Raw genomic sequence first — 12,816 nt, forward strand, 5'->3', positions numbered from 1 at the left:
CCACACCGATGTCTTACAGAGCTGTTACCCTGGCACAGGCACTGGGCTGAGCCCTTTACGTACTTGTCTCAGTTCATGTGCAGAACTACCCTGTGTGTACATCCTATTACTATGCCCATTTTACAAGTGAGGAAACCGAGGCGCAGAGAAGTAAGAGTGACCTGTCCAATGTTCTGCATGTTCAGGTGGCTCAGCTGGGACCAGACTGGATCTGCCTGCCCCAGAGGAATCTTCAGAAGCTCTGGGGAGACAGGCTGACGCTGGCTCTGTCATCTCAGGCAGGTCACTCAACAAGCCTCTGACCCATAGTGTCCTCATGCAGGGAACTAAGTTCCAACATTTTCAAATGTGATGGAGTCAGTTAACCTGGGGTCTAGGCCTTGGGTGCGTGGCTTATCCTGTTTGAGCTCCGCATGCTCGCCCATCAAATGGGGTTAATAATTCCGGCCTAGACGGGGCAGATGTCTGGGCTTTCCCCTGTCACAGCAGGGCAAGAAGCATCCTCATTGCTCTGCTTCTTAAAAAAACGACACTGACCACTTATTCAGGTCTCAGTACGCGCCAGGAGCTGTCCTAAGTGTTTAATGTGGATCAATCCACTTCATTCTTCCAGCAACCCTCTGAGGTGGGCACTGTTTCTGTGTCCACAGGTAGCTTGCACGAGGCCGGCCAGCTGGTACCTGGGTGCACCCGCAGCACTAGGACAGTTTCAGTGTCTGATGGACCAGTTCAGGGCAGTGATAGATGCTCTTCAGGATATTTTTCAGCCACTAAAAATGCTGCTTGACAACTGTTTGTTGTGATATAGGAAGGCTTGTAATAGGATGATAAGTAAAAAGATATATAAAACCAGGTGGAGCCTAGAAACATTTATACACATAATCGTACACATGAAGAAAAGATGGGAAGACACATACTCAGTGTCTGTCTCTGAGAAACAGGATTATAGATGGTTGTAATTTTCTTCTTCATATTTGTCCACAATATGCATATATTTTACTTTTGTAATCAGGAAGTAAAAAAAGTGATGGCATAAAAGACTTGTCTAAATCTAGCGTGGGCAGCAGGCAATGAATCACCTATCTTTTCCTTCCAGATCTCTGAGAAGTATGGGTTCCCTGAAGAGAACATTTACAAAGTCTACAAGAAATGCAAGCGAGGGTGAGTGCCTAGTTCACCCTCCCCCAGCTGGTTGCTCAGTGCTGAGCAATGTTTGTACTTGGCCTTTGTGAAGGGGCTGAGGGGCTGTGGAGTGGGGGTGGACAGCCCCCCAGCCAGGCCAGGGCCACTGGTCACCTCTCCATCTGCAGAGACAAGACATGGGTCACAATTGGGAAGGATGGGAGTGGGAGACAAGTGGAAGGGTCTTCACATATGATCTGCTGAGTGGGGTGGAGAGAGAAGTGGAGGGTCACGTGTCAGAAGACCCAGGTTCAAGGCCACTGGGAAATCAAGCCATTTGATTATAATGATTATAGTGACCACCATCCACTTGACCACTCACTGTGTCAGACACTAGGCTGAACACACCCCACTTAACCCTCACAGCCACACTAAGAGTCCTTATTTGACAGATAAGGAAACTGAGGCTCAGAGGTAATAAGCAGTGTTCAGGGGCAGGAGAAGTGGATCAAAGGCATGAGGCAGGCAGGCCCAACAAAGTTGCTACTAACAGAGCCGTAGGCAGGAAGGGAGTGGCTGGCGATGAGTCTGGAAAAGGAATTGTGATTGGGAGTCATTTTGAGGGAATCCAGCCAGGGATGCTCCACAGGCCTCCTCCACCTTTGCTAGCCAGACTAGGCCAAGAGTAAAGCTGTACCCTCTAGGGGCAGGCAGCGCCTGGCTGCCTACCGTGGGCTCCTGAGGACCGCAGTACCTTTGTTGTCTGCTCAGAAGATCCCTTGGGAAAGAGAGGTAGGGTCACATGGTAACTGTCCTCCAGACATCTGTCCCCTGGTCAGAGTCAGTGAGCCTGGCCTCTGCAGCCCTTCCTGAGTAGGTGACTTCACCAGCCTGGCATAGGGCCCCCAGACAGTGAGAAATTGTCACTGCTATTGCCAGCCCAGAGACCCCGGAACCAGAGCCCTAGGAAATGCACTCCCAGCCCCTCTGCGCATAGCTCCAATCTGATCCTCTTGCTGTGGACAGTCTAACTCCAGCGACATTTGCTAGTAGCCCCTTGGAGGTGCTCAGCCGCTTGCCCTGTGGCTATTGCATGTGGATCTTCCTTTTTAGAAGACTCTGCAAAGTGAGGCAGGTTTTATACTCAAGCTGAGTCCCCATCTCATCAGGCCTAGAGGCCTGGCCGCCTTCCTCACAGGCCCAGCCCTGCCTTCCTTCCTCCTCCTTGGTTCCTACCTAGCCTTCCACAGAAGGCTGAGCGTGGGGCAAGGTGTCCATCCCTGCAGCCCCTGGGAAGGGTTTTTTTTTGTTTTTAGTCGCATACATGTCTAGTGTTTTGTGTGTCTTTTTTTCCAAGTTTCGGTTTCCAACTGAGTCTCACATGCTCTGTAGAGTGAAATCCACTTCATGGCGAAGGGCAGGCTCTGCTTTGCCCAGACAAGCCCAGCCGCACTCTCCCTTCAGCACCGGTGCCCACGCCCCCTGGCTCCAGCCCCACCTGTGGCAGGCCTCCCTTACCAATCCCACTCCAGGCCAGGCTGTGTGATTGCGTGGGGGGGTGGGAGGGTGGGGCGTGCCTAAAGGATGTTCCCCAGCCCCACTGACTGAGTTGCCAGAGGCTTCCCCTTAAGCCCCAGCCAGCTATTGAAATCATAATTCTAAAACCTCCCATTCATGGGGCACTTCCTCCACACCAGGCACTGGGCTGCATCCCTCCCGAGCACCACTCACGGACCCTTTGAGCTGGGTATGATTATCTCCGTTTGTATGTATGGGGAAACTGAGGTCTGCAGTAGTTACAAGGTCATGAGTTAGGAACTGGCAGAAGCATCCCCGATTTCTAAAGCCTGTACAGTCATCCACTGTGTTATCCTGCCTCCTGCTTGTACCTCTAACCGCTAAGCAATGTGCAAATAAAGGATGCAGCCAGACTGCTCAGTTTATTTGTCCAGCCCCATAGCCCAGGGCATCACTCAGCAGCCTTCAGAGGCACCCCACACACCCCCACGGCCATGAAAACCTCAGCCCCAGGACTGTCTGAAATGTCTGAATGACAGTGTTCCCCAAAATACCTCTTAGGAGAGTCCAGGCTCATCTTCTGCCTGCCTCCAAGTCCTCATGTGAGAAACAGGAAATTCTGATCAAAGGCCTGGTTTATTTTCATGAAACCCTCCCGAAAGTCCTCTGGACGAAGGTGGATAGAATCAGCTTTACAGGCACCACAAAGTGCTGGAAAGATGAACAAATACATTGTTTTTGCTGGCAGCTGGCCAGGGGTTTAATGTGACCCAGGACTGAAGACAGCTAGAAGGTGGAAAATAATAAGAGGCCGACATTTGGTGACAGTGGTTCTGCCTCTCAGGGGCCTGTTGTCACTGACTTATGAGAGGAGGGGTCTGTGAGCCCATCTGGAAACCCTCTTGTGCAGGTGTGAGCAGGTGTGAGCTTGGCAGGTGTGAGTTCAGCGTGCTGGAAGGCCCTGCTGGGGAGTGGGAGGGATCCAGCCTTCCAGCTGGTGCACATCAGGTACTTCACAGTGCCTGGCAGCTAGAAGCACCCAATAAATGGCAAACAAAAGCACCCTGATTTTGACAAAGCGCCCTCCCCTCTGCCCAGTTCTGGTCTCCCCTGGTCTGTTTCCGACCTCCAGTGCCCAGACAAAGAGCCCTCTGTGAAATGAAGGAACTCCAGGCAGGACCCAAGAAAGGGGAGCCTGTGATTACACACTGGCAGTCAGCACTCAAACCACTGAGAGCACAAGCCTGGATCTCCTTCCTGAAAGTGGCAGGGAGAGAAAACTGGATGTGGGCCATGCCTTCGGGTCGGGGGGTCCTCGTGCCTGCCGCTCCTGCGCCACTTCAAAGAACTCTCCCATAGCCCTGGATTTTGCCCTCCTTCTATCCACTGCTTCCGAACTTGTACTTATAGGGCTTTGTTTCCTTCTAAAAATGATACAGTAGAAAGAGACAGAGGTTCAAATCCCAGCCCTGCCATCTAGGAAATGTGTGACCTTAGACAAATAACTGTTTCTTTGAACCTCAGCTTCCCCATCTATGAACTGGGGTAATATAAGGATTCATCCTCCCAGTCCCTACTAGATTCAAAACTCCTGGAAGGCAGGAACTAGGTCTAATTCATCTCCCTATGGTCCTTGTTTTTGAGCAAGGCCCTGCACATGGAAAGGCCTCAGTGAATATAGGGGTGAATGGGAAGATGAAGGCCAGGTGGGCAGGTGGATGGAGGATGGTGGATGGGTGACTGTGTGGGGAGATGGTGCATGAGTGGGTGGATGGGTGCGTAGTAGAGGGTAGATGGGGATGTGAGTGGGTGGGTGCATGGTAGATGGAGGTGTGTATGGGTGGGTAGATGGTGGGTGGGGCTGTGGTTGGGTGGGTGGATGATGGATGGGGGCTATATGTGAATGGATGGTGGATGGTGAATGTGTGGGTGGATATAGCCAACTCCATTACATGCTCAGAAGACAGCAGGGAAGGGGCAAAGAGAAGATTGATGTGATCAGCTCAAGTCACATCTTGGTGGGTCCTTCATCAGGAGCAGCTCCTAGAGGGCTGCTCTTTGGCATAAACAATGGCTCTGACTCCCTGCAGGGGCCCACAGCCATGAAGGTTCTGTCTCTCTCAGGTTGACCCAGGTCCTTCCCTGGAGAATATGGGGAGAGAGTGGGCCTAGCCCCTCAAGTCTATTGGACAATCCTCCTGAGATTTCAGCTTCCTGGGAATGGAACTGGGAGGGGCTTGTGTGGCAGCTGCCTCAGGCTCAGGCAGGCATGGCTGAGTGACACATCCAGGCCTCTTGTTGAACCCAAACCACCACCCCTCCTGGACTTGAACTCACTTCATGTCTGAGTCCTCAATATGGTGACTAAGGGAGCACTGCATCCCCCCCAGATCTACATACTAGTTGCTTGAGTGTCCATCCTCGGGTGCACCAGGACAGAGGCAATCCGGCGCAATAGCTGTGATCGTGGGGGCCAGCAGGCCTGGGTTGAGTTGTGGCTCGGCCACTGGGCAGTTGTGCAGTAAAGGAGACTGTGACTCCCCGACCTTGCGGGGTTGTTGTGAGGATCAGAGGGAAAGTTTGTGAGGTGCCTAAAATGTGGCAGGTACCCAATGGGTATGACCCGTCACTCATCCTGGTCTCTCAGAAGGCCTGAAAACAGGGCGCCTGCTGTGTTCCAACCACATCCCCTCTTCCCTTCCAGCATCTTAGTCAACATGGACAACAACATCATTCAGCATTACAGCAACCACGTCGCCTTCCTGCTGGACATGGGGGAGCTGGATGGCAAAATTCAGATCATCCTTAAGGAGCTGTAAGGCCTCTCGAGCATCCAAACCCTCGCGACCTGCAAGGGGCCAGCAGGGACGTGGCCCCACGCCACACACAACCTCTCCACATGCCTCAGCGCTGTTACTTGAATGCCTTCCCTGAGGGAAGAGGCCCTTGAGTCACAGACCCATAGACGTCAGGGCCAGGGAGAGACCTGGGGGATTCCCTGGCCTGAACCCCCATGGCATGCTTGAATCTGCTCCCTGAACTTCCTGCCAGTGCCTCCCCGTAGCCCAAAACAATGTCACCGTGGTTACCACCTACCCAGAAGACTGTTCCCTCCTCCCAAGACCCTTGTCTGCAGTGGCGCTCCTGCAGGCTGCCCGTTAACATGGTGGCGGCACACGCTCCCTCCCGCAGCATCACGCCAGCTGGTGCGACCCCCACTCTCCGTCTTCCTTCAACTTCAGACAAAGGGTTTCTCACCCTTTGGTCAGTTAACTTGAAAACTCTTGATTTTCAGTGCAAATGACTTTTAAAAGACACTATAGTGGAGTCTCTTTCTCAGACTTCCTCAACGCAAGATGTAAATAGCACCAACGATTGACTGGACAAAGTGACTGCTGTGTGAAACTACTGCCTTGCCACTTACTGTTGTATACATTTCTTATTTACGATTTTCATTTATGTTATATATATATATAAATATATTGTACATATATGCAACATTTTATATTTTTCATGGATATGTTTTTATCATTTCAAAAAATGTGTATTTCACATTTCTTGGGCTGTTTTTTAGCTGTTATTCAGTGATGCATTTTGTATACTCACGTGGTATTTAGTAATAAAAATCTACCTATGTATTACGTCATATTACTTCACATGCTGCACTCGTTCTTTTTGGGAGAGTCTGTTGGGAAGAGAGGGCCACAGTGGTCGGGGTCTTGCTCCTCTTTCTCCCTTCGCTCTGGCTCTGTGCTGACAGCGGGTTGTCCTGGACTTGAAGGATGCTGGGACGTGCAGGGCACCAGTGGAGCAGAGGTGCCGCCTCTGGAAGGCAGCAGATTCCTGATGCCCAGATGTTTGTCTTGGAATGTTACAACCTCAGGATCATTGACTCTGAAGAGAAAGTCCTGGGAAGGGTGCAGAATGAGCTTGAAGAGGACCTCACAGCTGGGGCCAGCAGGCAGCACCCAAGGCTGGGAGCCACATGACCTGAGTCTTGTGCCAGCTCTGCCCCATTCCCTAGGCCAAGCCACTTTCCCCAGAGCCAGCTCCTACAGCTCACAGAAGCAATCGCACGCGTCTCGTCCCAACTCTGCAGCAGTGTGGTCGTGCTGGCACACTGAAATCAGCCATGGTGACAGTCAGAAATTGACAAATGCTACAAGTCAAGGCCTTTATTTTCCTTAGAGAACAAATCACAGATTCAGGCTTGCTTTCTTTTCATTTATCTTTTTTTTTTTTTTTCCTTGAGATGAAGTCTCACTCTATCACCCAGGCTGGAGTACAGTGGCGTGATCTTCGCTCACTGCAACCTCCGCCTCCCGGGTTCAAGCGATTTCTCCTGCCTCAGCTTCCCGAGTAGCTGGGACTAGAGGTGCCCACCACCATGCTTGGCTAATTTTTGTATTTTTAGTAGAGACGGTGTTTCACCATATTGGCCAGGCTGGTCTCGAACTCCTGACCTTGTAATCCACCCCCCGCCCCCCCTTGGCCTCCCAAAGTGCTGGGATTACAGGCATGAGCCACCGTGAACGGCCAGTTTTTGTCTCTTAGTTCAATTCCTTCATTGCCTCATTTAGCTTTTTTGAGCTGCCAAGTTGAAGTGCGTCTTTCTTCCTTTGGGAGAGCAGACTTTCCAGCCACTGCTACCTGTAGCCCTCAGTTTCTCTGGTATGAAATGCAGGACATGATCTCCGTTGTTTGTTTGTAATTATCATCTTCAGAGCCTCAGGACTCACTGGTGGGTCTCCAAGGTCACTACAAAGTGAGGAAGGGGCTGCAGCAGGCCCTGTGTATCCGCCCCCCAACTCCATCACCACAGCTCTGCTTCTCCCCATTTAAATAGGATTTCTTGTAAACGTTTGTCTGAATAAAACTTTTTTTTTAAAGAAGTGTGAAAACCATGATGCCTATAAGAACCTTCCAGCGCTGACAGAGTCTGTGGTCCTAATTCCCAAGCCCCTACCTAGAGTCAAGGCTACGGGCAGGTGAGTCTCTAGCCTAAGGCACAAAAATTAAGGAGTGCCCAAAAGCTCAATAATCAAGATAAATAAGTTTAATGCAATATTTTTTAAATTAAGGCAAAAAAAAAATGCATGGTGAACAAAACATCACAGTTTTGAAGACAGGATTCGTATTACTGATGTTTCCTTTTGCCTCGGGTTCCCATTAGGCTTGCCTGCCACTGTGGGAGGGACCCAGTGGGGCACCCAGAGTTGCTCTGCCAGGCCAGGCCTCACTGTGGCTGTGACGCCCCCGTGATGTCAGAATGAGGTGATGCGTGGAGGTTAAATGACAGGAGTGTGGAACCGCAGCCACGCCGTAGGTGCTCCGTGTGTATAAAGTTCCCACCTCCTGTCCTTCCCAGCTCCCCTCCCAGAGCCAGTCAGGAAGCTGGAAGGTGTCACTGCTCAACCTTCACCTGTCACTGGAATCACCTGGGTGGCTTTTACCCCCCCGCCTCCCCACTGCCCAGACCCCACCCTGGAGGAGTTAAATCAGCATTTGTGGATGGGCCCCAGGCCTCAGTACTTTTTAAAGTCCCCAGGTGGTTACAGTGTGCAGTCAAGGCGGAGAACCACTTCTCTGGAGAGGCCACAGACGTACAGGCCTTGGAGCCTTTGTAACCTCTCAGTATCTGGCAGGGTGAATGCACAGAGAGACTTACAGCGTCAGTCAAAGTCTGCTGGGAGATGAGGGAAGGAACCTGGCAGCTCCCCACCCACCGTGCACCTGTGCAGCCTCCACCAAAACCACCAGGGCACATTTCTTTTTGCCTCCACATAAAGAGACAAGGGCTATCAGGCCTAGACAGGCCATGTGGACTCCATGGAGGGGCCTGTAAGCCTTGAGAAAATTCAGTCCCGCCAGCAGAGGAAGTCAGGGAAAAGCACAGCCCCTGGGCCCGGCCACTGCCATTCCAAGATGATCTCCCACTCCAAAGAAGAAAAAGGTCTAAAAGGAGTAAAGAGAGGCTTTTCCAAACAGGTGGTCACTTTAGAAAGGAAGCTGTGGACTGGTGGAAAAAGCATCACCTGCCTGCAGGTAGCTTTCGCCCAGTAGATATACCGTGAGTGAGTGAGTGAGTGAGGTCAGAAAGGGACAAATGAGAAAGGCAGGAGTGAGGGAATGAATGAATGTGTAAATGAATGAAGGAATGACACAGGGAAGGGTGGGGCTTCCAGGCTTGGCCACCTTCAGGGTGGACTGCTCCTCCTTGAAGTCTGCACCTCAGGAGTCCCTTCAGTCTGTGGCAGGGAGTCGTGCCGGAAGCCAGCCTGGATGGGTGCGTGGGGAAGCAGCCAGGGGCTCTGTCCACTCCTCCCTTCTGCTCAGGAACCCACTGGAGTCCGTGGGGCTGGGGTGCAGTCTCCAGGGAGCAATGTCTCCAGCTCAAGACAAAGGCAATGGCAGCAGTCCGGCTAGCACACCAGGCCAGAGTGGTAGAGCCAGGCCAGAGTGGTAGAGCTGGCCCCCAAGTTGTAAGCTGCCACACACATGGTCAGTCTCCTCCTGAGGAATGTCCTGGGGAAGCTGGGCGGGACGGGCTGATGGCAGGGGTTCTCCTCGACCTTGTGTGACATCCCTACAGCACCGGGATCCATTTCTTGTCCTCGTTGTAGAGGAAGGACTGCTTTCCCGGGAGCTCTGGCTTGTACGTGGCTGCGAGGGGAGAGAGAGGAGGAGGCATTAAGAGAGAAAAGGCCCATTGCTGCAGTCTCTGGCATTCTACCTCAGAGCTGGAAAGGCCTGGGGACCCCTGTGCCAGCCCCTGTATATTACACGAGGGGAGACAGAGTGGAAGGAACTGGCCCGAGGTTATTTGGCTCTTAACGGGCCCAGGCAGGAGTCAAACTCTGGCTTCCTACCTTCTTTAATTCTTTTCAACTTCTTTAACAGAACAAAATTTACAAAACTATTTTCTATGAAATTCGAAAAGAAATTGAGTAAAACAATATTCTTGAAGCAAAGTATTAGCTTCATGGGGTCTTGTTTTGATTTAGTTCAGGGATTTCCATAAAAGCAGAAGCCATGACAATTGCAGACATGGTTCTCTAGGAGATGAACAGGGCTTGGGAATCACAGCCCCAGGCGACCGGAAACTCTCATGTTGATACTGACTTGGTTAATGAGGGTCCTGTGTGCGGCCTCTCTGTTCCTATTCTTGGGAAGCTGCTGAGGGGAGCCCATGGCAGTCCAGGTATATCTGAGTTTACTGGAAGCTGAGCAGGCAGATGCCGACACATACATGTGCCCAGGAAACCCCTCGCAGAAGCCCACCTTGGCATGGGTGATCAGAGTAGCAGGAGCTGCCTGTCTCTGTGTGCCAGGTGCCTAGCACCACAAATGGCATGGAAAAGTCATTCGGGCAATGCTTCTAGAGGATGTGGCCGAGCAGGGTCAAGCCAGGATCCCCACCCATGCCCTGCCCTCTCTGGAGCTCACCCCTTGTATACAGCATATGCATGTTTGCAATGCTGAGTTCTCCTTGACTGACCAGATGAGCCCCAGATCAAACCTCTATAGCCTTGCTGGTGTGATTATCACCACATTTGCAAGGCCAAAGCTATGCGAGTGACTTTCTCCCTGCCCAGTCTGCCTTATGTTAGTCTCACCTGTGAGTATGGAGCAGGAGTCTCCCTACCTGACTGCAGCCTCTGGGGACAAACCCAGGGCCTAGGTCATCTTGGCTCCCGAGCACAGGAGCATCGTCAACACTCATGGAAAGGCTGAGTGTAACCAAGCTGGCGGCCATCGTAGCTCTGCCTTCGTCCTCCTGTGCCACCTGCCACACATGTCAGTCCCCAGTGCTTTGGCCATGGTCAAGGTGTGGTAATAGCAAAAGTGCTCTATAGAGAGCTACAAATAGGTCAGGAAGCACAGAGACTGCCCATTGGAGTGAGTCCCTCATGATATTAGCTCCCAGCTAGATCCCAGATATAACAGGGGATCCCTACTTATGCTTGCCCGTAAAAAGGGTGTGGCGCTAGATGGCTGAAAAGTGCTGCTCCATTGGACAATCCCTGGTTAATTTCATTAACAAACAAGGCACAAATGGGGAAACGCCTGGCACTGCCCGCCATGAATTCGCCACGGACCTGTGGCCAACCTGCTCTCCAGGGCTTCTTCAGCTGTAAAATAACCTGGCCACACTAGACCAGTAGTTTAAATTTTTTTTTTTTTTTTTTTTTTTTTTTTTTTTGAGACGGAGTCTCGCTGTGCTCCCAGGCTGGAGTGCAGTGGCGTGATCTCGGCTCACTGCAAACTCCGCCTCCTGGGTTCACGCCATTCTCCCGCCTCAGCCTCCCAGGTAGCTGAGACTACAGGCGCCCGCCAACACGCCCGGCTAGTTTTTTGTATTTTTAGTAGAGACGGGTTTCACCATGTTAGCCAGGATAGTCTCGATCTCCTGACCTCGTGATCCACCCGCCTCGGCCTCCCAAAGTGCTGGGATTACAGGCGTGAGCCACCGCGCCCGGCCTAGTTTAAATATTTTTAAGAAAAAGAACTTTTCTGGCTGGGCACAGTGGCTCACGCCTGTAATCCCAGCACTTTGGGAGGCCAAGGCGGGCTGATCAGTTGAGCTCAGGAGTTCGAGACCAGCCTGGCCAACATAGAGAACCCGTCTCTGCTAAAAGAACAAAAAGTAGCTGGGTGTGGTGGCATGTGCCTGTAATTCCAGCTACTCGGGAGGCTGAGGCACGATCATTGCTTGAACCTGGGAGGTAGAAGTTGCAGTGAGCCAAGACTGCACTACTGCACTCCAGCGTAGGTGACAGAGCGAGACTCCATCTCAAAAAAAAAAAAGTAAAAAAAATTAATAATGACAAAGAAAAAGAACTTTTGTGACACACTGACAAAAGCTATGGCCTCCTTTCCCAGAAAATAATGTCTATATGTGCCAAGTCTGCAGCCAACTGCAGAGTCACAGACCCCTTCAAGACTATCTTTGAGCCTTTTAGATGTTCATGGTCCTCAGTACGAATCCCTGGCCTGGACCATCTCTAAGAGCCCCTTCACCTTAAAAAACAAAACACTTTTGTACTGTGAAAATGTGAACGGATAACGCTTCCAAACTACTCTCATCCCTGTCACCTATTTGGGAAACAACCTATAAATCAGGGGCATGTGACGACCCAAGAATGACAATTCCAGAAGATTTGGGTTTTATAATCATTTAAAACAATCCTCTGACCTGGGCCAGGCAGGCCTGGCTGAGCAGGCGCCGCTGTCCACCGGCTGGTATTAGACACGAATGACGCGCTCGAGATGAAATGCTTGCGGGGGCCTAAGTAGTCCACGATCTCATACTGACCAGGACCTGGGAGAGGCGGCTTCGGGGGCAGAGGCGAAGGCTGAGCAGAGAAGTTCAGGATGGGGTTTTTCCTTTGGGAAAGATAAAAACGGGAAGATGTCACTAAGGCAGTCTAGTGGGGAAGGCATAGTTTCTAGACGCAGCCAAGGCCTGCACAGCACCAGGTTGTCTGGAAGAGGACTGGACGTGGCACCTGGGCAGAGTCCTAGCTCCACTGGTAGTGAGCTGGGAACCCCGGGATCTGTTTCCTCATCTGCACATGGCAATCATGATAGTAACTACTTTGAGGTCAGGGTTGTCAGGATAAATGAGATGATGCACCTAAAACACAGCACTCAGGACAGGGCCTGGCACACAGTGAGAGCTCAGTGTGCATTGTTGGAGACGTGGAGCTAATCAGAAATGGCAGGCAGTGTATATCTCATGTGCCAACTCTGATTGATTGGTAGTGCCTAGCTGGAGTTCTGTGAAAGAAACTGAGGCCTCACATGACTCAATGCGAAGAGGCCTTGGTGAGCCACTTGTGATGTCTGCCATGATCAGGGAAGAGAAAGAAGCATCCCACAGCCCAGAGATTTGCCATCCCAAGACCAGCAGGTCTTTAGAGGCCACTGTAACATTGATGTTCCAGAATCCTACTAAATATCATCCTGGGGAGGCAGGAGGCATGAGTGGAAAAGCACTGGGCTGGAAATCAAGAGACTGCATAACCCTTACACTTCCACTGTCATTGTTTTCAGGTCTGTCTTCCCCTCCTTCAAGAAAGGGAGTCTATCGGCCGGGCGCGGTGGCTCACGCCTGTAATCCCAGCACTTTGGGAGGCCGAGACGGGCGGATCACGAGGTCAGGAGATCAAGACC

At 51.5% G+C, this 12,816-nt stretch overlaps 2 protein-coding genes across 6 annotated transcripts in view; one reads left to right on the top strand and one right to left on the bottom strand.

The window, feature by feature from the left end:
* Positions 1 to 12,816, top strand: part of GRHL3 (grainyhead-like 3 (Drosophila)) — a 44,975-nt gene that overhangs the window by 29,093 nt on the left and 3,066 nt on the right. For 3 of the 4 annotated variants that reach the window (XM_011977870.1, XM_011977871.1, XM_011977869.1), the window contains exons 15-16: positions 1,097 to 1,161; positions 5,345 to 6,291. In XM_011977870.1, the coding sequence (XP_011833260.1) occupies positions 1,097 to 1,161; positions 5,345 to 5,459 (180 nt within the window). In that variant the 3' untranslated portion in view covers positions 5,460 to 6,291. Of the gene's footprint in view, positions 1 to 1,096; positions 1,162 to 5,344; positions 6,292 to 12,816 lie in introns of those variants that run through there. The other variant, XM_011977868.1, reaches the window with a different exon arrangement.
* The window catches only part of STPG1 (sperm-tail PG-rich repeat containing 1), a 62,898-nt gene continuing 57,756 nt past the window's right edge, over positions 7,675 to 12,816 (bottom strand). For both annotated transcript variants that reach the window (XM_011977866.1, XM_011977867.1), the window contains 2 exons: positions 11,837 to 12,027; positions 7,675 to 9,303 (listed from right to left, as the gene is read on the bottom strand). In XM_011977866.1, the coding sequence (XP_011833256.1) occupies positions 9,227 to 9,303; positions 11,837 to 12,027 (268 nt within the window). In that variant the 3' untranslated portion in view covers positions 7,675 to 9,226. The remainder of the gene's footprint in view (positions 9,304 to 11,836; positions 12,028 to 12,816) is intronic.

This window comes from Mandrillus leucophaeus, unplaced genomic scaffold, assembly GCF_000951045.1.
Source record: "Mandrillus leucophaeus isolate KB7577 unplaced genomic scaffold, Mleu.le_1.0 Scaffold185, whole genome shotgun sequence".
NCBI lineage: Eukaryota > Metazoa > Chordata > Mammalia > Primates > Cercopithecidae > Mandrillus > Mandrillus leucophaeus.